A 25310-nucleotide genomic window follows, 5' to 3' on the forward strand; every position below is an offset into this window, starting at 1 on the left:
TCAGTGAACAAACACAAACTTAATATAATGTTATGAAGGGATCATTCCTATAGAGAAATGTACTTGTTAGAGATGAATGGATTAGTGTTATTTTAATAGGGTGCTTAGGAAAGTTCTTTCTGAGAAACCACCTTTGAATAGAGATTGGAGAAAACTTGCTTGCATTTAATTAATCTAAAATATGTATGTTCATGGCATATGAATTCCTTTTATGGCTTATTTGCATATGAAATAGATTCCTGTAGTTCAAAAATCAAAAATGTATAAAAAATGTAAACAGTGGAAATCTCCCTCCTACCCTTGTTCCCCAACCATCCAGTTCATATCTGACCCTACTTGTAAGTATCTGAAGATATGGTTTGAGGAAATAGAGAGCAAAAAAGCCCTGAGGCTAGAGTGCTTTTGGTATTTTCACTTTTTGAGAAAATGCAAGAACTTGAGCTAGGAGAAGAATTACAGGAAATGATGTCAAAGAGGTAGGCTAGATCCTGTAGGGCCTATGGGCCAAGGAAAGACATCAGGATTCAACTGAAGTGTGGTGGAACATATTAGAAAGCTCTGAGCACTGGAGTGACATAATTTGATTTGCATTTCTCAAAAGTTCACTCTAGAAGTAGGTAAAATTGGTAAGAGGACAAAAATGGCAGCTGAGAGGACATTTAGGGGACTACTGCAGGACTCCTAGTGCAAACCAAATAAGGACTTGGACAAGGACAAAGATGGAGGAAATGGAATACTCTCTATTTCTCCTGTCAATTAGTGATGCACTTTAGGCAGTAATTAGCTACATAACAATGGAATAAAAAAACAGCTGGAGAGAGCTGTTTCTTTGCTCATTAAATTTCATGATCCAATTTTTCCTTTTCTGGAACTTTCCCCATGCCTGTCAAAACCATATGATTGCTGTCCCTGAAAGTGATGAGTCTGTGATTTAGAATAAGTGATTTCCCAAGTCAGAAGATTTAGTGAAGTAGGTGTTGAATATAGCTAATATGTTTCATGGAGACTTCAAATCTGATTATGTACAATACTTATGTTGTTCACTGTGCTGATTATCTACTTGGTATATCCTTTGGACTGCAAGTCAGTGCACTTTTATGAGTATTTTTAAAAATAGCCCAGAAAGGATTTTTGTTTTTTTAATTAATTGACTACCTCTTCAGTAATGACATATCCACTGACATCCTTATTTCTTTGTATATTCTTTAGCCTATGCATAGTTAAGAAGTTAAATTGAGAAAACCCGTGAAAATCATTAATTTTCTGTGGTGTTTGAATAACTGGATTGGCCCCTTAAGCAGATTGTGCAATATTGCTTTTCAGATCAAGGGCTTTCTGTCAGAGTGTACCATCTCTCAAAGGAGAAGATAGCTGCATAGCTTTTGGGCTATACTATAGGAATATAATTTGTTTGTTCAACAAAGCATGGCCACTAAACCAATAGAATTATTTGTTGTATCATCTTCCTTATTAGACCATGTTGAGGAATTACTCAACGCTCTGAGGAATGTAGATTACTAATATGAATTAAAATGCAGTTTCTTTCTCCCTAGATATTTTTAAATGCAGATACAATCCGGCTGGGAAATCTACCAACCGGCTCATTTTCTTCATCTTTACCCAGCTCCTCAAGTTCTCGACAGACTGTGTACGAACTCTGTGTCTGCCCCAATGGCAAACTTTACCTTTCTCCAGCAGGAGTAGGTTCCACGTGTCAGTACAGTAGCAACATCTGCTTGTGGAGTTGAAGTGACTGATTTCTCCTCACACCAGAATAGCCTTTTGTTCCTGTCCGTCTGCTTCACAGTTCTGCTCGGTTTCCCTTGTGATCAGTCCAGAGCTTCTTCAAATGGTCCACAGAGCAACTTCTTCCAGTGTGAGCTGGGAATCACCGCCACCTTCTCTTGTGATTTATAGTACTGCTCAACACAGACAGTGTGAGTGACACAGCAGTGGAAAAATCATCGTCAGCAGGAAAACTGGATCATAACTTGCTCAAAAGGGAGAATAACATAGGTGCCTTTGCTACATGCAGTGAAGCACATAGTTTTAGATTTTTGCAGGACCTGGATATGAACTGCACATATATACATTACATAAATGAAATTCCCAGTATCCAATGGCAAGATGAAATGGTTATTAACCCTGTAAGAAAACTAATTCTACAGTCTGAAAGCACAATTTTCCATTCATCTTTTTGGATGTAAACTTTTATCCCCAAATTTTAAAATTTTGAAGCATTATGTAATGCTTGCTTTACTAAAAATTAAATTCAATACATGATTTTTAACAAAACAAAACAAGACAGAATCCTTCCCTGAGTTTTCTTTGTTTCTTTAAATTCAATGTGTTGTTACTCTTTGTCTACTAAGTCTAGAATTTTGTACATTAGGTAATTTTGAAAGCACTCAGCAATATAATCTTTCCAGAATTAATAAAATGCCATTATACTGTCATTTGCCAGATCTGGATGGCCTTATGTAGTATTTACTTGGCTATTGCATGTGATGTATTTGCTTTTAACAAAACATCCAATTTATTGCAATATGAGATAGGATTAAGAGGGATGTGAGATCCATAGATCATTTCTTTAAAAATCCACATGCTATCCTTCACACCTAGGTTTTAATAGTAAAATTTTTGTTGTTCCACTCACTTTATAAATCACTCTAACTGCAAAAATTCAGTCATCTTCTAAATAAATAAATACTAATGTGATGCATACAGCTGAGAATGGATTCCCTTTCCATTGGGATATCATCTTCAGAATTATTCTCCATTTATTTTTTATTGAAGGTTAAGATTTAAGAGGGTTTGAAATTAAATTAAAAATCCTTGACTAAACAGTAAAAAAGAGAAATGTTAATAAACATATTGAAAATGTGTTTATTCCATTAGATTTATATTTTAAGGAATTTGGTCACATTTCTATTCAGCTGTTAACACTTAGTTACTTTAGACTGTTAAGCTGCCCTGACATCAGAAATCACAGATCTTTCCATCTCCACTGCTCATTTTTGTAAATTAGCTCTTAATAAATAACTCCAGAATACACTCCTTAACTCAAATTCTTGAAACTTACAGAATCCTAGAATGTAAAACTGTATTAAGTATTTCCTATTATGGGAAGATGACATGATTCCTATAAGGTAAGTCCTCAATTTTCACATGTCAGTAAATCTTTTTCTCCCCCATGGACACTTTTAACAGATGTGTTGAAGCTTCATTTTGAGGGTTAATGGGTATAGTGCCTTTGGTGTTCAGGTCTGTACAGCTTAGAGTGAAGAGGGCGATTAGAACTTGCTGAAGAAATTTGGTTAGTGAAAGTAGGAATATTGTTTTAATGCAAGGAGAAAAGTGAACCATTTGGCCAGAATTATCTTGTTTGAATAACAAGATATTGAATAATTGAAAGTTTCATTTCACTGTACTCAGCAGAAGGGTTTGAAAGCTAGTTCATTTTTCATTATTTTTAAAATAAAACTTGACGTGTTTTGGGTTTATTATATAAATGTATAAATCAATATTGGAGTAAGAATTAAGATATGCAAATGCTTAAAAATCATATCATAAATGAGTTTAATTTATATTAAAACAACATTCAAATTTAATGAGAAATTCTTACATTAATCTTTGCAAAATACTCAAAGTAAAATTCAAGAAATTATGGGTGCTAATCACTATATTATGGACTTTTAAAGAAAACATTATGTATTAATTTGAGACATATTCGAGTTTTAATCATTCCTAAATTAAAATAATTAGAAAGTTTTTAGTCAAATGGGAACAATACTTTTGATTAGTAATTGGCCCCATTTCTGATCTCAGCTATCTTCTACTAATCAACTGAGCTGATTTAGACAGGCTGAAATCTCTCCAGACTTCAGTTTACTCAACTTCACAGCAAAAGTATCCAATCAAATGGTCTCTTGTGGTCCCTTCCAATTCTAACATGTTCTAAATGCAAGAAAAAATATTATAGAAGGCAGAAGAGATCACTGAAAATTTAAATCATATGTCATAAAAGGAGAAAAGATGACAAGAATAATGAGAAAAAAGATGTAAAAACCAATTCCAATGAGGCACTATCAAATTTTTAATCCAAATATATTCCAAAAAGTATAGACAGAACTCAAAAATAATATATAAGTTTGAGAGATTTAAACTATGTCCAGATGATATAAAGATATCTGTTCAATTAATGATGGAAATGACTTTTCTAGCGAACACTAAATAATTGGTTTAAATTACTTGACTGGCTATTTCAAATTCCTCGGAATCTACATATAGACCCAGACTGTGAATTTGAGCTTCTTGTGAAGGCTTAGAAAAGTGCTACTAAAGTCTTTGGTTTCCTTCCTTGCCTTTCCTCTTTCCTTTCCTTTCCTTTCCTTTCTTTAAAAAGGCTTGATTCTTTCTTTATACAGAGGTCCCTTAATTGCAGACTATCCAAACAGATTCATTATCTGCATTCCCAGTACCATCATTACATTGCAACATATATAAATATAATGCGGTTTACTTATATGATGTAAATTTCATCCTCCCTAAATGACACTCAGAAAATGATTCCTTTAAAGGGAGCCCACTCAGATACCTTATTACCTGTATCTGAATAACGCCATACTCAGTTTAACCAGGAATTAATAATAATAACTGATTAAAATAGTTGAAGGTACTTAATGGCCAAATTTTCTACACAATGTTCAGAGCCAATTCATATTTGAGTTTTATATGGGTGAGGTCTTGTCATCTTATTCTTCCAGTAGCTTTGGTCTAATTAGAATTGTTCATGTGACCATATTTAAAGGAAGGGAAGAAGGAAGAAAGGGGGTTGGTATTATTCCCAGCATTAAAGTTCCTTGCCAGGAATGGATAAACTGAGATGTATTTGAGTTCAGTTTTGGGTGATCAAAAGGGGAAATATAAAGAGGACACATTAATCTTTTCTCTTTCAGAATATTTCAATAAAACACTTTAAACAACAACAAAACAGTTCCAAATTTTCTGGCTCTTTTGCTCAATACCTTCAACATTTCTACCCTGTACTTATTAGTCCTGTTTTTTTTTTTCCTTATTTTATTATGAACCAAATGCTTTATAATCTGGAACATAATTATTTATCTAAGGATTTAAGACAATTATGCACTTCAAATTTTACTGTAACTTGGGAATCTTAGATTACAGTAACCCAAATGTAGGGAAATGGAGCCAGGAACTCCAATTGCAGCTCTGCCCCTAGCCAGCCATGTGAATATCCTTAAGAAATGTATTTGATTATCTTAGCCACAGTTTACTTATTTGTGAGAGGGGTACAGCGCACTAGAAGGTTTTATTGCTCACTTTATCTCTAAATTTCACTGATTCATTTAAGAAAACACTTGGCAATCTTGGGTTCAGTGGCCTAGTCTGAACTAGCAGTGATTGCTTTCTGCACCTTAAAAAGCTGCTTATAAATGTTGAAATACAAATTGTTTTGGCATCCTAATTCTGGTGCCCTTTTCTATCCTCCCTTATTTGCTCTTACCATTTGAATATGAAGGTCTCTTTGGGAAAACCTTGCTTGGTTGACAGACTTCAGTAATGTAATTGATATTAAAAAGGAAAAGGATGTCATTATTCCAAATGACTATTTAGGAAGTTAATAGAAATATTTACCAAATGTAAATATTCTGTTGGTCTTTCTATTATTACTTAGCTCCATCAAGCTAAAAAGCGCTGGTCATTTGAAGAAAAGGTAATATGATCACAGAGATCAACTGCTAAATTTTTTATAACATGTTATGCCATTCAAAATTCCTACATATTCTACCATGTGAATGACTCAATTGGACGATGCCTCATTTTACAAAAATGGTATTTGATACAATAAAACTCCTTATGAATTATATCATTGCAAACATGGTATCTCTGTATGAGGTAGCAATAGCCTGGAGAGTGTCTAATGCATATAAGTATTATATTTTGTAGCAGCCATCAATATAATATTAAATGATTAAAATAGTTGAAGGTATTTAATGGCCTAATTTTCTATACAATGTTCAAAGCCAATTCATATTTGAGTTTTATATGGGTGAAGTCTTGTCATCTCATTCTTCCAGTACCTTTGGTCTAATTAAAATTGTTCATGTGACCATATTTAAAGATCCATGGAGAAATTATTTGTTCTATATACCAGTATATATTATAGTAATGAATATTGCAAAATGCCATTATCATAAAGTAAAATTACATTGTATTTTTATTCTTTTTAAACAATCATAAACTAACAAATAATATCATTGAACACTGTTATTCATATTGTTTTATACTGCAGTTCATTAGTTGTTTAAATGTCAAAGACCAAAGAATGGGATTTCTATTGTATTTCACTCCAAAACACTGCTGCTTCTACTAATTTATTCAAATTAATAGGGGGGCCTATAATTATAACATGAGATAGTCAACATCCTCCTTGCAGGAGTCTGAGCTGTAGACATTAATTAATGCTTTTGTTTTAGAAGGAAAAGTTCGTTAGTGTGGTTCGTTTATCTTTTATACATGCATAATAAACTCCTTGGTATTCATAAAACCAGTATATAAAGACTATATTCCAAAATGGGCCCAAAATGAATTTATTCAGCTGAGTTTAAACTTTCAATGCTTACTAAAAATTATTTGAAGAATATATTAATTTGAAATACTTTTAGAACCAGAGGGCTATTTTTTTAAGCGTTAATTGATGTTGCTCTGCTCTTGGAGAAAGTCAGCGAAAAACATTAAAGGAAATAAGTTATAATGAACTGTGATTCTTTTTGGTTTTTTTCAGTCTTAATATCTCATTTGTTTGAATACTTATAAATAAAAGCCAAACAGGGTTAAAAACATGCAAGGACATTCACTAACAGTGGAAATATGTAATTTGGAGTTTGAGTGTCTCGTTATTTATACAATTCTTTAAATCAGGTCCACTATTCATTTATTTTTTTTGTACTTTCATGTAAATGTTTTCTTGTATATATAGATATATGAAAATGGAACTATTTTCTTACACATACTATGCAACATATTTGTAAAATTGCAATACTACCAAAATTACAAAAGCTGTGCTTTTGTACTCTATCTTGCTTTATGTAAAATCAGTCTTTTTCTATTTAAATGGACTGTCTGTCCTATAAACTGTAGATAACATATCTATTTAAAAATCAGTCTATTGTATCTTTTGTTTAGATTAGAGTGGATTGGGGTATATTTTTTTGGGGGGGTGGAGAAAATGCAGCAAAGTTTTGGCAGTTGGAAACTTTTTTTCCTCATAAATGCGACCTTTTAAAGCATGCAATGAGCTCATAAAATTTAATATCTCTCCTGTCATTCTTGTATTTTGTCCTAATTTTGGTGCTACTATGTAACCATGATTAAATGTGATAGTCAAAGAGGATCAAAACTCACATGCTATCATTTCATTTATTTTATTGGAAAAAATAGTTCAAAGATGGTGTCAGTATTAGTAGTGAACAGAGACCTTTTCAATTGTGTTTTCATATCAATTCTATTAAGATGTGTGCTTTTAAAATACTTAGTTTAATCTGTATATTTATGCTTGATAAAGATGCTTCCCTTATGTAAAGCTGAATATACTGTTCCTTTTAAATATATGACCAATGAAACTAAATAATTCAAATTGATTTGACGGTAAAAATTACTACACTTTATCAGATGATTAGCTAATAATCTGTCCATTCTAGAATCCTTCTGATTTGATTCTGGGGATAAAATGAGACAAGCTGCTATGTGCACAGACTTACAATCCTATACATACATATGTCTAATCACACACACAAATAAACATATATGTGCAACACTGAATATAAATGCAACCTAATTGTCATTTACTGTTGTATTTTTTTCCCCATGTTCTTGTTACATTCACTATATCAAGAACCAGCATAGTTTGAGACAACAGCATGGACTTTATAACTTTTAGCAATATATCCAGTCCATTGTTATACATGCCCTGAGGGTAACGTTGTTCCTCATAGATTCCATAAAAACAGTATCCATCAGAATTTTTTTTAATAGTTACTATTATCTTTTTTTCTTTGCTGTCCAAATATCTCTCTACACTGGTCCAGATATTATTTAAAAACAAACACAAAAACAGAACAAATTGCACTCCTTATGAAGACTTTCAAATGTTAATTCTAAACAGAACACAAATGAGTGCTTTTAGTTTAGAGAATTATATATATTCTGTCACTTTATTTTATCTCCGGTAAAATGCTGGATGGTTCTAATATGTATGCAACCAGATGCTTGGCTACTTACTCCCAGCAGATTGATCACTCAGGCCATTTACCTACCATAGTAATAATGCCTGGATTTGGTAAACTCTTCTTTTTTTTTAATATAAAGTGGGATGAATGAGGAAAAACAACTTTTTACTCACACTCAACACTTCTGAGACCAGATGTGTGATTTGTTTTCCCACACCAACATGTTCTCTGACACCAGCCGGGTATCCTACAGTTCAAAACAATTCTGACACTAACTGGAATTAGGACATACCCAAAAAGTTAAGTCCCTGCAAGATTTCCCCCTACTTCAAACCCCAGCCACAAGTAGTATGACCTCAGGTTACCCACAACTTCTGTTCCAATGGGCTACAAGTCCCGTGACCCCTTTCTGGGCTCAATATTTTGCTATAGTGGCTAACAGAAAACAGTTTACTTACTATTGCTGACTTATTACAAAGGATACTTTGAAGGAAACAAATGAACATCCAGATGGAAAGGCATATAAGGTGAGGTTTGGAAGGGAGTGCGAAGAGTTGGGGTGTGGCATGCTGCCAGCACATGTATGTGTTCACCAAACTGTAAACTCTGAGTCTCATATTTTGGGGATTTTTATGAAGGTTTTGTCACATAAGCACGATCAATCATTAACTTCCTTTTCTTCTCTCCCTAGGAAGGGGGAGGCGAGAAAGTTTCAAACTTCTCATTAGGGCTTGGTCTTCATGGTGACCACCTCCCACTCAGCATCCCACCAAGAGTCAACTCATTTGAGCAAAAGACACTCCTATCACTCAGGAAATTACCCAGGTCTTAGGAGCTCTATATTAGGAACTGGCTCAAAAACCAAACAGTAGAACAAAAGTTTTTCTTAGCATCCTTATTTAAGAGGGTTTTAGGAGCTCTGTGTTAGGAACCAAGGACAGGGACCAATATATATGTTTATTATTATTTCACATGGAGGTGGGTATTGGAGGATAGAGACTGGGAATCCAGATAACTCCAATGTAATATTATATAGTTTATATATATATTACATACTGTATTTATGATATGTATTTTCAGAACACTGGAATATTGTTAAAGGAACTGCTCCATAAAATAGCACTTGTGTGAACCTTAAATGTTCCATAGTTTCTTCTGATTACCAGACAGAAGCTTACCCTCTTTGGGGATCCCATGACAAATTTTGAAGGGAAGGTACATTTTTCTTTCCCTCCTAATAAAGAACTATTACTTACCATGAAGTGGGTTTTATGGTAATGGATAAATCTTCCTATTATAGTATTCACTAGTGACTTTTAAAAAGTTAAACATATTTAGATAGTGAAAAAATTATTCTAACTCAAGAATCACTTGAAACTATTGAAAATATAAATTGAACCCCTGATTCTTTTATCATTCAAATAAATATCACTGGTACTAAAAGAAAGACTATGTCAGAAAATGAACATTTAATTACAGCTTATAAATGTATACTCAACTGTTTCTCAAAACATGCCAAATCCACTCATATTTTTTTTGTAGTGGTAGATATAAACTGTGTTGATAAAATGAATAGATTAACTTGGTTCAAAAACAATCCTTAGTATATTTTATAAGCTACAATTAAATATTAGATCAAATTATTTTGCAAATACATTGAACTGACCTAGCCATATTTTAGAGGTAATAATTATTTATATTTACATATATCACTTGTTTCCATAGTGATATAAGATGTCTTATAATTTAGAGTATATCTTTAAAACAGGAAAAATAAAATTAAAGGAAAACATTATGGAAGACAAAAGCAACAAAAAGGTTAATCCCTATAACTAGTTAGTGTGTTGAATATTAAGTTTCCTAAAAGCCAGAGATTAAAAGGAAAATGGTATAGGCTACATTATTTTCATCATTTCAGAAAAATAAATACACCAATTCTTCCTAACATATAAATATTTCCTTATGTTAAATCTAAAGAATATTATTGCCTAGGTATTTATTCATGGATAAAGACAACATAATGCCTTAGTTTTATTAAAATTTTAATATTAAAATTAATTTTATTAAAATTGTTAGACTTTATTCAAATTTTCTCTTATCTTTTTACCTAATATTTATAGACGATAAGGTGTTATAAGATTGTTTAGCGTGTTGCAAAGCATGAGAATCTTAATTCATAATTATAAATCAAAATAAGCATAAAATGCCAAATGTGTAAAATGTCAAACATAAATGGAATGAACACAAAGCACTTGTAAACTTGGCAGACATTTTTGGAAATACATACAAATTCTATTATGCAATTTTATGTGTATTATATAATAGTATCTATAGATGTTCATCTTATAATGTAGGAGAATAACAACTTGAAAAATATTGTAGATGAAAAGCCCGGCAAAACTCTACACTATTTAATTTTAACAACATGATGACTCAGTACTTTCTTGCTGTTACAACTTGCTAGAATATTCTGAATTCATTGGCCACCACAACTAAGGGCTTTGAGACATCATGGGGAAAGTCACCTATTATTAATATCTCTCAAAATTAATTAAGGAAATACAAAGACAAAGAAAGACATCGCCAAGATTCTAGAAAGAGGTAATACTTTGTTTCATTGAGTCAATCTAATTACCAAATTAGATTTTATAGATCTTCTTCAATTTATAGCTCACTTAATGGCATTCCAGCATGTTTTGAATGTATAGCACATAATATGAAGTCAGTATTTAAAAGTAGGCTGAAAGTCCTCAAAAATAAATTTAGTAAGTTACAGCTTCAAAGCAAAGCACTAATAGAAAAAAATCCGAAAATAAGAATTGAAACTTCTAAGTAGAACATTAAAAGAATAAATATAAGTGTCCTTATACATTTCATCAAAGTATATTAATTATTTATTTTTAGTGTGATACATTATTTATCTTGAAGTAATAAATTTCCTGTAAGCAAAATGGATTTGATTTTTTAAATCCATTTTTTAAATGATTTTTTAAGTCAGCAGTAAATCAGAAGACAAAAAAATCAGAATCTAATTCCTGCAGTGTTTTGAATGGCACTCAATAACCTGTATACTCCTAAGTGAGAGGTTTAGACTTTATCAGTGATTGCGCATGGATTTCACCTTGCATGCCAACTCTTACCAATTGAAAAGGGATATCAAAATGGAACATTGTATTGAGAGTGATTCTAGGACTAAGTCCAAGCTTTCCAGGAAAGAATGGCATGATTATTTATAATGTCAAAGGTACTGGAGTAACAGATTTCATTGCAGCACATCTGCTCTATTTTAGTAGTGAGATAATCTCAAGGTCTTTCAACTCAATAACTCAACACTGGGCCTCGGGTTCCTAAATTGTAAAATAAAGTAATTAAATTCCAATTTTTAGATGCAACAGTGTTACCTTAACATCCCTTACAGTTTTTAAGTGGTTAATTCCATACGAGGTAGAATTGACACTTACTCTAATGTGGAATTATTCTATATATAGCAATGTACTGAAAAGAAAGGAATAAGGAACTGAGGTAACAAGTTGCCAAGCATTTGATCAATGATTAACCATTATGTAATTCAAAGTACACAACAGAATTATCTGGGTTATGCGAGCTGTCTGGATAACAATATTACTTGATAGTCTACTGTCCAAAGACAAAAGTAAACAAACAGAGTTAAGCATATGTTGTTTCATGTACACTGAAGTAAAATGATTTATATTACTTTTAAAATTATAATCTCAACCATTTTCAGATTAAGTTTAATCAAAGTTTTATAGATAAGAAAGCTGTGTTTCAGAGAAATTAATAACCCAATAAGCCTCCATTACCAATTTTTCTTCAGATTTGAGTGCACTCATCTGCTAATTTATTTACTAAATAGTAACGAGTACCTGTATATATCAGATGCTATCCTAGGTGCTGGAAATTTTGGACCACAAATAACATAAAAATAAATAAACAAGATAAAAATAAGCAGTGAGATGTTATCAGGCTGAGACTCATTAGGATAAGGACTTTAAGAATAAGAAGAATCTTATAACTTCAAGTCATAAAGGCCTTTTTTAGTACATTTTGTGGTGTTCTGTAGAATATGTGCCAACCCAACCAACCACTTAGATACCAAGAGTGTCAATTAGGAAATAGAGTCATGTGATGAGCAACTAATAAAATTATAATTAAATTACAAAATATAAAAGAATTCTATATCTAGAGAAATAAAAAGTAAAAATAAACATTTACTGCAATTTTTAATCTACAGTTAAATTCTGAGTCATCAACTGATATTACAATTTAAATCACTCTTACATGTGAGATTCCCATCTTTTGGCCTTGGACAAAACCTCTTTTAACACAGACTATTTCTGTTAATTCTAGCTCCTGGCTGCATGTGGGAAACTATGCTGGTTTGACTGTGAGTGTGATACATTACTTAGCATCTACAAAAAAAAAAAAAAAGTACTATGGAATTCCCTTCTCCCGGCAAAAAAATCTCAAAATGGTATTCTAATGATGAGAAATATGAGCCTGGATATCCCCAAAAATAAGAATGTTAATTCACTGTGTAATCACATTTTACTGGGGGCCGCATTTACTCTGGATTCTGGCCCTTACAAAATGCTTCAGACCCTCGGTGTGGCTCATGTCATGTCAAATGATGTATTTTGGAGGAATAATACTTCTTCTCTTGAAGTGGGGCCTGGTAGAATGAGTCAGCTGTAAGATTACCCTGAGTATTACCATGAAATATATTCCAAGCTGAAACAGTTTTGTCTCCTTTTGGGATAAATCTGCTGAGTCAGGTGTTCCTCCATCACTATGGAATATTTTATTTGTAGTCTTAACATGAATTTGCAAGATTTTCCTGATAGTTTGACATGATTCTTTCCATCCTTGCAATTCTAGAATGATTGAATAACAAATTATTAGTAGCTTGAATTACTGTGAAGGCAGTTAAAAAATTCACTCTCAAACACACTAAATTATGAATCTAAATTATCATGTGTCTCTAAGGACATGTGGCATCATATCAGTGAGATAGGGGAGTCAAGTAAATTATTATTTAGGGTGCCCCGGAGTATACTGTGATAAATCTTCATGACCAACCATATTGATTGGCCTAGAAACAATGTAGTATTTAGAAGACCCAATATTCAACCTTGAAACCATTCAACAAATTATATAGAGAAGTTTGGATCAGATAATTTGCCAACTGAGAAACTTCAAATTTTATGTTTTAGGCCATTTTTGACCAATTTTTGAATCCAGCTGCTTATCATATCCAAGGTAGGATGGAATGTGCATGGTGATAAGTACTTATTAATTAGAAGAGTTAAAGCAGAGGAAAACAATCAAACAGAGAACCAGTATCTAATATTAGCAATTTAGAGGTAATTACCTTTTGCATTACAATAACTCTCTGGTTTTCAAAGATGAATCAGTTCAGTTTGGTGCTCTACTTATGGTCAGTTGTGACGCTAAAAAATAGATTACCAGCCCCTATAGTACTAGTCTGATCTTTTACCTTCCCCACACTGTTTTAAAAAACTTGAACTATATAAATGTAAATTTCCTCTCGACTTCTAAAAATAACATACATTTCTTCTAAGAAATAGTATAAAAGTGTTATTTGATAATTTACTTTAACTAAGCTAAAATTATTTTGTGAATAGTGGCCCAAGAGAGTCTGCCAAAATTCAGATCATTACCATAAAAGTTAAAAAATACTGAAGATTAGGAATTAGAATATAAAAGTATTTGAACTTATTCTGCCTCAACTTTATCTTTTCCTGTTTGTTTGTTTGCTTTGTGTTATAATCAAAATCTTAATCCACATTTAGCAAATGCTTATATATAATTTTGCTCTGCTTACCATATTCCTATGAGTTGAAGCAAGATTCATCTAGTTGTGTTAATGTTATAATGTGATAAATGCCAAAACTGTTAACTTTAATACAAGAAAAGTTGGAGCAATAGCTGACCATGGTGGCAATTTTTTCTAAAATGTATAGTTCTTTTTATGCAATTCGTCCACATATTTTGAAAATGAAATGCTGCACTGAAAATGTCAAAGAAAATTGGCATTTTATCTGCAATATTGTGTTAAATTGTTCTTCTATGGTGGAGAAATATATTTAATCTATATATGTAAAGGTAAAAACTTTATCCAAATTAGCAGGAAATGATTATACTTTTGTCCTGCATTGACACTAAGTTCTGTAATGCTGTGCAAATGGATAGTCAAAAGGAATTCCAAATGTCTACTTACTGCAGAACAGTGATCAATCATTGTTCATAAAACACAATCAGTGTTCAAAAATTTGAATGAATTATATAAACTATGTTATACTTTGAAAATTAGAGGGAAATGGTTAATCAAAACTAGTCAAAGATTGAGGGCAATTACTTTCTTTAAAATGCATAAGTTGCTTTAAAATCAAAGCCATTATTTGCAAATATGATCCCTTCTGTGATGGCTTCAACAATTGAAATATTAACATATATACATAATACCCATATGAAGGCAGATGATAACCTTCAAGTGATGCAATTTCTGCAGGCCTGGCTTCTCAGCCCATGATGTCTGGATTTGTCTTCTTTTATCATGACCTCAGAAAATAAAAATCATCTCAAAAATCAACAAAGAGAAAATAAAGCACATGGCCAAGAAGAATAATTATTTACTGAATAAGCTAGAATTTTTCTGAGTTTTATTATGTTCCGAAGATGTGTTTAAGCTAATAATAATCTGGTACCTAAAAATTTTCATTCAATTATCTGCTCTTTTCTCCAAATATCCTTATCAAGCAGTGAAGATATAATTGAGACACTTTTCTTTACCAAGGAAACCTAACAAAACAGTCTTAAACCAAAACACCCAAATTTCCTATTTGTATACACTGATAATTGCAAGAAACATAAGCTTGCTTTACAAAGTAAAAGATTAAATTTTCTTAGCATAAAATGGTTATCGGGATAAGTTTTAACTATTTTGTTAGTAATTAAGTATAGAAAATCCAATCGGTTGCATCTGATTTTCATCTTACACTAATAAAAACCTTTTTATCTCAAAATTGGGCAACTCAAAGGAACTCAAATGTAAGACCATTCACAGAAATAACTTTGTGGTTACTCAAAATGTATAGGAAACTATGGATAATATAATTATGTTTACCTCAAATCTACATAATCTAACATGTATCCTTAGTTTCTTTTGGGAAATTTAGGAGCTGTATGTTAACTCTTCCCACAGAACAATTAAAGTCTATATTTTTTCATGATGATAAGCCTAGTTTGCAGAAAAAACATTGCCCAGCTTAAAGTGTGCTGAAATCTTATCATACTACTTTTTCTCCTTGGTTGTTGTCTTTAATTTCAAAGACTTGCATGCTTTTTAAAGCAATATTGAATTTTTGATATTTCCACATATTTGAGTTCATTTTGTGCTTCTGAAGAAATTTAAAATGTTATAGCTAAATAAAAATTTAATAATTGCCATATATTTTGGCTAACAAGAAAAAAAATAAATTTTGACAACATAACTACACTTACCAGGACAATATAATTTATATCAGTTTAGCTAATGTTCCTATATAATTTTAAGATGTTATGCATACTTTTCAAAAATATAATATTGTACAGTTTAATTTTAAAATATCATTTTAAATTGTTATAATAAAATATTTACATTCCAATAAAATTTCTACACAGCTTATTATATTCTTTAAGATATATGTTTATATTGGGATTATTTGAAAAATATATATATGTACTACACTGTAAAATTTTAAAATGTACATTATATTGATTTTTAAGTAAATATAAATAAAAGTATTTAGTACAAATTGCAGTCAAATTATGATATTTGTCTCTCATTAAATAGAAGGATTTTGCTATTTAATAATATTGTTTATTTTAGGAAAAATATCCCTTTGGGAAAATAATGGTAAATAAATTATAAAGAATCAAAATATCCTATGAGCTGATGAGAAGAAAGTATATTCAGTGGTTTTTGGGTAGAATGTCCTGTAGATGTCAGTCGGGCCCATTTGTTCTAGCTAGCGTTCTATTTAAGTCCACTATTTCTTTGTTTATTTTTTGTTTGGAGGATCTAAAAACTGAAAGCATTCCCACTTTGAACTGGAACCAGACAAGGCTGCCCACTGTCCCCATTCCTTTTCAACATAGTATTGGAAGTCCTTGCAAGAGCTATCAGGCAAGAGAGCAGAATCAAGGGAGTCCAAATAGGGACAGAAGAGATCAAACTCTCACTCTTTGCTGATGATATGATGTTATATCTAGAAAACCCCAAGGTTTCAACCAAGAGACTCCTGGAATTGATCAATGAATTCAGTAAAGTCTCAGGATACAAAATCAATATACACAAATCAGAGGCATTCATATACGCCAATAACAGTCAAACGGAGAACCAAATTAAGGACTCAATACCCTTCAAAATAGCAACAAAGAAAATAAAATACCTAGGAATATATTTAACTAAGGAGGTAAAGGACCTCTATAGGGAGAACTATGAAACACTGAGGAAGGAAATCGCAGAACATGTAAATAGGTGGAAAACCAAACCATGCTCATGGATTGGTAGAATCAACATTGTTAAAATGTCTATACTGCCCAAAGTTATCTACAGATTCAATGCAATCCCTATTAAATTACCAACATCTTTTTTCACAGACATAGAAAAAATAATTTTACGCTTTGTATGGAACCAGAGAAGACCCCGTTTAGCAAAAGCAATCTTAAACAACAAAAACAAAATGGGAGGTATTAATTTGCCAGACTTCAAACTATACTACAAGGCTGTGGTTCTTAAAACAGCCTGGTACTGGCACAAGTGCAGGGACACAGACCAGTGGAACAGAACAGAAAATCCAAATATAAAACCATCCTCATATAGCCATCTAATCTTTGACAAAGCAGACAAAAACATACTCTGGGGAAAAGATTCCTTATTTAATAAATGGTGCTGGGAAAACTGGATATCCACATATAGAAGACTAAAACAGGACACACAGCTCTCACCCCTCACAAAAATCAAATCACGGTGGTTAACAGACTTAAACCTTAGGTCAGAAACTATTAGCATTCTAGAAGAAAACGTAGGAAAGACTCTTACAGACATTGGCCTAGGCAAAGAATTTATGAAGAAGACCCCTAAGGCAATCACAGCAACAGCAAAAATAAACAAATGGGACCTGATCAAATTAAAAAGCTTCTGTACAGCCAAAGAAACAGTCACGAGAGTAAACAGACAACCTACAGAATGGGAAAAAAATTTTGCATACTACACATCAGATAAAAGACTGATAACAAGAATCTATTTAGAACTCAGGAAAATCAGTAAGAAAAAATCGAACAACCCTATCAAAAAGTGGGCAAAGGACATGAATAGAAATTTTTCAAAAGAAGATATAAAAATGGCTAACAAACATATGAAAAAGTGTTCGGGAACATCTCTAATCATCAGGGAAATGCAAATCAAAACCACAATGAGATATCACTTAACTCCAGTGAGAATGGCCTTTATCAAAAAGTCCCAAAACTATACATGTTGGCGTGGGTGTGGAGAGATAGGTACACTCCTACACTGCTGGTGGGACTGTAAACTAGTGCAGCCCCTGTGGAAAGCAATGTGGAGATACCTTAAACAGATTCAAGTAGACCTACCATTCGATCCAGCAATCCAATTATTGGGCATCTACCCAGAAGAACAAAAGTCATTCTATAAAAAAGACACCTGCACCCGAATGTTTATAGCAGCACAATTCACAATCGCAAAGATGTGGAAACAATCCATTCATGAATGGATTAGCAAAATGTGGTATATGTATCCCATGGAATATTACTCAGCTATTAGAAATAATGGCGATATGGCATCTCTTTGGTTCTCCTGGAGAGAGCTGGAACCCATTCTATTAAGTGAAGTATCCCAAGAATGGAAAAATAAGCACCACATGTACTCACCAGCAAACTGGTTTCCCTGAGTGCACATTTGGGAATAACACCAATTGGGTATCAGACAGAGATCGGGGCTGGGTGGAAGGGATGGGTGTATACCTACTTGATGAGTGCGATGCGCACTGCCTGGGGAATGGACACGCTTGAAGTTCTGACTGGGGGGGATGAGGTGGGGGGAGGGGAGGGGTGCACACCTACATGATGAGTGTGATGTGCACTGTCTAGGGAATGGACACAACTGAAGCTCAGACTCGAGGGGATGGGGAGGCATGGGCAATGTATATAGCCTGAGCTTTTGTACCCCCATAATGAGCTGAAAAACAAACAAAAAATAAAAATAAAAAATAAAAAAAAAAGAATCAAAATATCTACAAAAGTGAATGCCAGATTGAAATAGTCACTGAGAATAGAAACCAATCCTTTAGTTTTTCTAACTATAGTAATATAACTGTTTGTCTTCATAACTAAGAATGTTCTGCAAATATATCTTTTCTTTAATCAATTTTTCTATAAGAACCATAATTCAGAAGGTGGCAATATTCATCTCTAATCAGACCAGGATATTACAAATCTCTTAGTATAAACTCATGTTACATTGAATCAGTATTTCCAAATATGTTTCATTGAACACTTAGTTCCACAAAATATCATCAAGAGTTTTGGGGGAGGGGAAGTCATAGGTACAGAGAGCAAAACAATACTGAACAGAAACAACAAAAACCATAGGAAAGATTGCACATTTAAGGAGTTGCTTGGCTCTTTTGCACATAATAGATTCTTTAAAAGAAGTTGGCTGGTGTCTGGATTGATGCTGTATCTCTTAGAGCATCTTCGAGGGTGGCACAAAAGCCAAGCCCTGCACTCCTAGTCACTTTTAGCTCCACTATCTGCAATCTTAGAATATTTTTGAAAGATGAAGCATATTTTTGTCCAGAAAAAACACCTTTGTGGGCTTCTGGGTATGAATATGATGGTCTCAGAATAAAGTATTATGGAAGCCGAGGGTACAGCACAGAGTAGAACTGCTCTGCACAAAATAAGTGGAAATTGTGGCCATTCTTTATTTTGTTTTTGTTTTCTTGTTTTGATTTTCTCCTGAGAAATGAGGAAGTCAAGGAAGAAAAAAGAGAAGGCTGATAGACATAATGGAGTAACAAGGACTTTTTAGAAAATTTTTAAGTTGTTTGCCTTGATTTTAAATAAATGATTTCTGTTCCTCCAATATTTTAGTAAGGTCTGATAAAAAATAAAAACCTTACATGAAAAGGTTTTTGTTTATTTTGGTTTTGCTGCTTTCTTGAAAATATAAATATATATATTTTTATATATTCTATATGTACAACTGATCCTTGAACAATGTCGGGATGGATACCAACCCCTGTGCAGTTGAAAATTTATGTCTAACTTTTGACTGCCCCCAAAACTTAACTGCTAATAGACTGTTGACAGTAACCCTTACCCAGAATGTAAACAGCCAATGAACACATATTTTGTATGTTGTATGTATTCTATACTGTATTCTTACAATAAAGTAAGGGAGAAAAATGAAAATGTTGTTAAGAAAATCATAAGGAATAGACAATGTATTTACTATTCAGTAACTGGAAGTGAATTATCACAAAGGTCTTCATCCTCATTGTCTTCACATTGAACAGGCTGAAGAGGAGGAAAAGGAGGGGCTGGTCTTGCTGTCCCAGGGATGGCAGAGGTGGAAGAGGTGGAGGAAGTAGAAGGGGAGGCAGAAGAGACAGGCACACTTGCTGTAACTTTTATTGAAAAAGTCTGGGGCCGGGCGCGGTGACTCACATCTGTAATCCTAGCACTCTGGTAGGCCGAGGCTGGTGGATCGTTTGAGTTCAGGAGTTCGAGACCAGCCTGAGCAAGAGCGAGACCCTGTCTCTACTAAAAATAGAAAGAAATTATCTGGACAACTAAAAATATACATAGAAAAAATTAGCCAGGCATGGTGGCTCATGCCTGTAGTCCCAGCTACTTGGGAGGCTGAGGCTGAAGGATTGCTTGAGCCCAGGAGTTTGAGGTTGCCAGGCACTCTAGCCTGGGCAACAGACTGAGACTCTGTCTCAACAAAAAAAAAGTTTGCTTATAAGTGGACCCACATATATATTAATATTTTGTATACACTAGATCTGGCAAGAAAACTTCTGTTTAGTTAATTATAGGAAAATTGTCAGTACTCTTTCTCTTCCTTCAACATAGCATAATCAACAAGACTCTCAGGAGAAACAATTGACCTAAAAATTTGTCACCCCTGCTTTATTCACATTAATAGAGCAATGACAGTAACGACACCAGTAATATTATCGATCCTCAGTTACTTCTTATTTCATGTCTACTCTAAGTCAGCCACTTTGTAATTATTTTGTAGAATACAAACAAAAACCCTGCAAAACAGATATCATTTCTCCTATTTTAAATATAATGAAAAGTACACCTTGGAAGAAGAAGCAGAACTGTAAACACAACCTGGTTTTACTAGTTAATCATATTAAACTTTATTTTTAAAATTCACTTTAGAAACATAAATGACAGCTTTGTACAAAGGAAGTTAGAAGTTCAGAAATTAGTGGTCATTTTTATTATTTCTAAAAAAACCTGTTTTTCTATAAATATATTGAGACTATACGTGGTAATGGCCATTTGTTATGTTTTCTGGCTACGCAACACTTTCTAAATACAATTTCTATTTTGGAGATTTTTCTAACTTTTAAACCCTGAAGGTGACACAGACACCATGGATCATACACACCCATGCAAGATTGATTTTTAAGCAAGCTTCCATGTGAAATTTATTTTCAGGTAAGTGTAATAATGGAGCCACCAGATCCTTGGCAATAGCCATGGTGTCCTGTGCCCAGGGTGAGGAATGTAACTTCTGGTGATTTTCCCAGGAGTGGTAGTAGGGAAGATTTCACTTTGAAAGCCAAAAGCTACCAATATTTTGTAATAAATTCTATCATGACTAAAACAGTTGCTTTTTGTTGTTGTTGTTTCTTTATTCCTTGTTTTAAAATTCAGAACCTTTATTTCCTGAATTTTGTATTTAGAAAATTTAAGAAATTCAAGAATATGTAAAAAAAGAAAAAAAAGAAAGAAAAACCCCTCGTAGAATCTTACCACCTAGAGATTCACACTGTTAATATTTTAATGATGATTTTTTAAAATTTCTCTGTATGTATTAAATGATTATACACATACACACTCATAAGTGTATACTCTTCATACTTGCATATTGAAACAGTTCCTGTTATCTTACAAATTTGTGTTAAAGTCCAATGATGCTAAAAACATAAACTAAGTGTCTCCACATTTAAATAAAATTGTTAATCGTAGTGGCATATGATTAATTAAGAGAGAGCTGTATTTTTATTCATGATTCTCTGCCCAGATACCCCCTCCAGGACCAAAACACTCATTTTCCCAACTTCTGGTTTTTGGCAGCTTGAGTGTCTTTCCACAACTTACAGTTGGCTAAAGAGACCTGCCACTTCCAATGTCATGTCTCTTTCCGAGAGGCAGCGCATATCCAATGACCGATTGATGAAGGATTTAAAAGGAACAACTGTCTTTAATCAAATTAGGAAAACACTAAATGGCCTTTCAAGCTTCAGAGATTTCCAGAGGAGCTGAGGAGGCCTTTGCTTTGACTGCATCACAGTTAATCCTCTCTCTTTCCCAAATTCTGCTTCCTTCACTTCACCACATACATTAAAATAAATCCCATGTCATTTTACACACTACTCTTCATACCAGAGCCTGTTTCCCAAGGAACTCAATCTGCAACAATAGCAAACTATCCCTGAAAACCAAAAGAAGGATAAATAATTTAGTCAGGGGACTGAGGTGGAGATGACTGTAGAATTTTTAAGGTATAAACAGTTCCACAATGTTTCTGTTTTCCTCTTTATGGGAGAAGAGAGAATTATTATTCTCCTAATCTCCGGAAGTCAAGCAAAAATGGCCCAAGAGAAAGAACCATAGAACTTGAGAAAATTGTGTATGCCTTCAAGAAAAACAAAGCTGCTTCCTTGGGCCAAGCCAGTTTGGAGCTATTCTGAACAGGAAAATGAAGAGAGTGTAGGAATGGTAGCCAGGAGGGTCAACTGTATATTTTGGGGGCCAGAAGCAAGCTGTCTTATATGGCTAAGTCATCTAGAAAGGACTTCACCTCAAAGAGCTTCCTGCTGGAACAAGAAGATACTAGAAGAAAAAGGTTATGCCATACTGTTATAGACCATTTAAAAAAATGTGTGTGTGTGTGGGAATCATGACTCATAAAATAAACACATAATCAATGATTTTGGCTCCTTTGCTTATGAGAGAGTAAGAGTTCACAAGGAGAATCTAAAGAACAGATAAATATATAAGCCTATCAGGAATATTGAAATTAATTTGCTTAATAGATGCAAAACTGACAAAAACCCATAGGGCAATAATTAAATGCATTCCACTGGACACAATTTGCATTACTATGAACAGGAATCACTTGCTTTTCTATCCGTTTTCTACAACTTACAGAGTTGGAAAATAGAAGGAAAATAACTCAGACAGCTGACCTATCCAGCTGCTAATATCCTGGCACCAACCAAGGGCAGAAGCTAAGGGACATCTCAAAATAGCAGCAGAAAAGTACATGGTCTGTGTCAAGGGCACAGGTGACAGTCCCTAACTTCCCCAAAAAGTAGCCCATAAATGAATGATCATTGTCAATGCTTGCCATGACAGAAAGCATTTATCAGTCGAGCTAGGTCAAGAAACACACTAACTGAGTAAAAAGGTCTATGTCCTCTTAATTCCCATTCACAAGTCCCAGGAGCTGCCCCACCACTGGAGAAGCCAGAGGTCACGCAGTGAGCGGAGGAGGGGAAGAGGAAAAGGGTATGCAATAGGAAGTTCACAGGTGGCCCACGGTGGTGAAGAGGGAGTAGTTTGATACTATTAATAAATGTGAGGTTCAAGTGTTTGTACAGACCAGGCTGGGTGTTTTAACTTGAAAATGAAACAATTTTTTTTTGCTTAAAACTCACCAAAAAGCTGTGTTATATTGGTTATTCTATGCTTGCACTTCTTATACATTTTTTTTTTTTTTTTTTTTTTTTTTTGCTGTTTTCTGCCCTGCTCCTTGCCTGCGGCACACAGCATTATCTGAGTTCCCATGTCTTCTGCTTCTGATTATGTCCAGACAACAGGGACAGCGGCAGGACATCAGAGAGAGGGAAGAAAGGGAATTCAAGGTCTTCTTTATTTCACTTGCACTGTCTGTACTGAGTAGAGCTCGCTAGTGCCTGTGTTTCTTCCCCATGGTGACAACTCATGTGGGATACCACATGAATGCTTAAAGTGTTCAAATAATCTCTCTCCAACCTTACCTCTGAAGACCTACGGCTTACTAGCACCCACTGTTGGGAATCCCAGGGTGCTTCATTCTTTCCTCTTGGTTTCCTTAATCTTACCATATCTCTGTAAGACCCACCTTGTTAAATTCCTTTTAATTTCAATGTTGACTATGCCATCTGTTTCCTGATGTGACCCAGACTGATGCATATGGGATCTGTCAAAAATATCATCTAAAGCCATTGAAGATCTGATGGAATGTGATTGAAGCACTGGTCTGAGAAAAACAAAGTAGTTTTCTTTTTGAGTTTTACTAGGTCAGGCTTGCTCAATGAAAAAGATCATATTAATCATAGCAAGTATTGGGTGGATGTAGAGTAACAGGACTCTCACATATTGCTGGTAATAGCATGACTAGTCAATCCCTTTAGAGTGGAATTTAATGAGGTGAAACTGAAAATGGGCCTGCCCTTCACTCCAGCAATGCACCTTCTAAAAATTCTAAAATACATGCACACACACACACACACACACATATATATATATATATAATGATACTGAAATATATTCATGCCATTTAATAATTAATATTAATTACATTATATAACTATATAATATAAATTATTAATATTAATGTTTAAATAGTAATTAGATATAATAAATTACCTTTTAAATAATATATTACAGTCTATACTTTTATAAGCAGTGTTTCTGACTCAAAAATGTATCAGGGAGCTCTTTGGTATACAATATCATTTGTAATGGATCATAGTATTTCATGCTATGATAATTAATTTAATCAAATTCTCTAATCATAACTATTTAAGATCTTTCCAGTTTGGGGCTAGCATAAACATTGGTTTGATGAAAGCTCTAATACTTTTAACCTTGCATATAATTTTAACAATCTTTTCTATATTGCAGTCAGAGTATATTTTTAAAACATAGATTACACTGGCTTACATCCCCAACAGTGGATGTGAGTGCTATTTGCTCCATGTTCTCAAGCACTGCATCAATATGTAACTACTATTAATTGAATGTTTACTATATTGATATAAATTGTTTGTAAAACCACCTTATTAATTTTCATATGTTAAAATATTTCTATTGACTTTTTTGGTTTCTAAATATTTTTATGTAATGATATTAATACCTTCTATGGCATATTTGTTTCAGAAAAAATTTCTCATGTTTTCCTAAGATCTGTTACTCTTTACTTTCATTTTGTATTAATATCTTTTAGTACTCTGCCATGAGAATTTTCACTTATGAATTCAAATATAATGATTTATTTATAATCTGTAAGTTACCTATATTTAATAAATATTTATGAATGCCAGACATTATTAAAATAATCACCTATGTTCTCTTCCAGCATTTTTATGATTGAAACTTTATTTTTAAACTTTGATTCATCTGCTATTTATCTTTGCTATAGCATGTTTTATTTATCCACAAGTAGCTAACTATATATTTTATTATTATTGATGCAACTGTCTTGAATAAAAATGATTGCCATAAATATTGTCATCATTATAAAGCCTGTATGTGCTCAATACAATTTGAAGGAGAAACTAAAGTAGAGTTTGGTGCCTAATATGGGACAGTAACTCCTAGGTACATTCCCAGAATTGTTTCATTCTCCTTCCATCAAGTGATTAAAGCAGATAGACAATATCACACATATAAGCCACTGATAAAAGTTCTAATAAATACGTTTATATTAAAATTTAAAAT

The 25310-nt window shown here is 33.2% G+C and overlaps 1 protein-coding gene across 3 annotated transcripts in view; it reads left to right on the plus strand.

The window, feature by feature from the left end:
• SGCZ (sarcoglycan zeta) overlaps positions 1–1748 on the plus strand; it is a 230758-nt gene extending 229010 nt beyond the window's left edge. For all 3 annotated transcript variants that reach the window (XM_069485211.1, XM_069485213.1, XM_069485212.1), the window contains one exon: positions 1554–1748. In XM_069485211.1, the coding sequence (XP_069341312.1) occupies positions 1554–1748 (195 nt within the window). The remainder of the gene's footprint in view (positions 1–1553) is intronic.
• Positions 1749–25310: the final 23562 nt, after the last annotated feature.

The sequence above is a fragment of the Eulemur rufifrons genome, chromosome 12 (genome assembly GCF_041146395.1).
Source record: "Eulemur rufifrons isolate Redbay chromosome 12, OSU_ERuf_1, whole genome shotgun sequence".
NCBI lineage: Eukaryota > Metazoa > Chordata > Mammalia > Primates > Lemuridae > Eulemur > Eulemur rufifrons.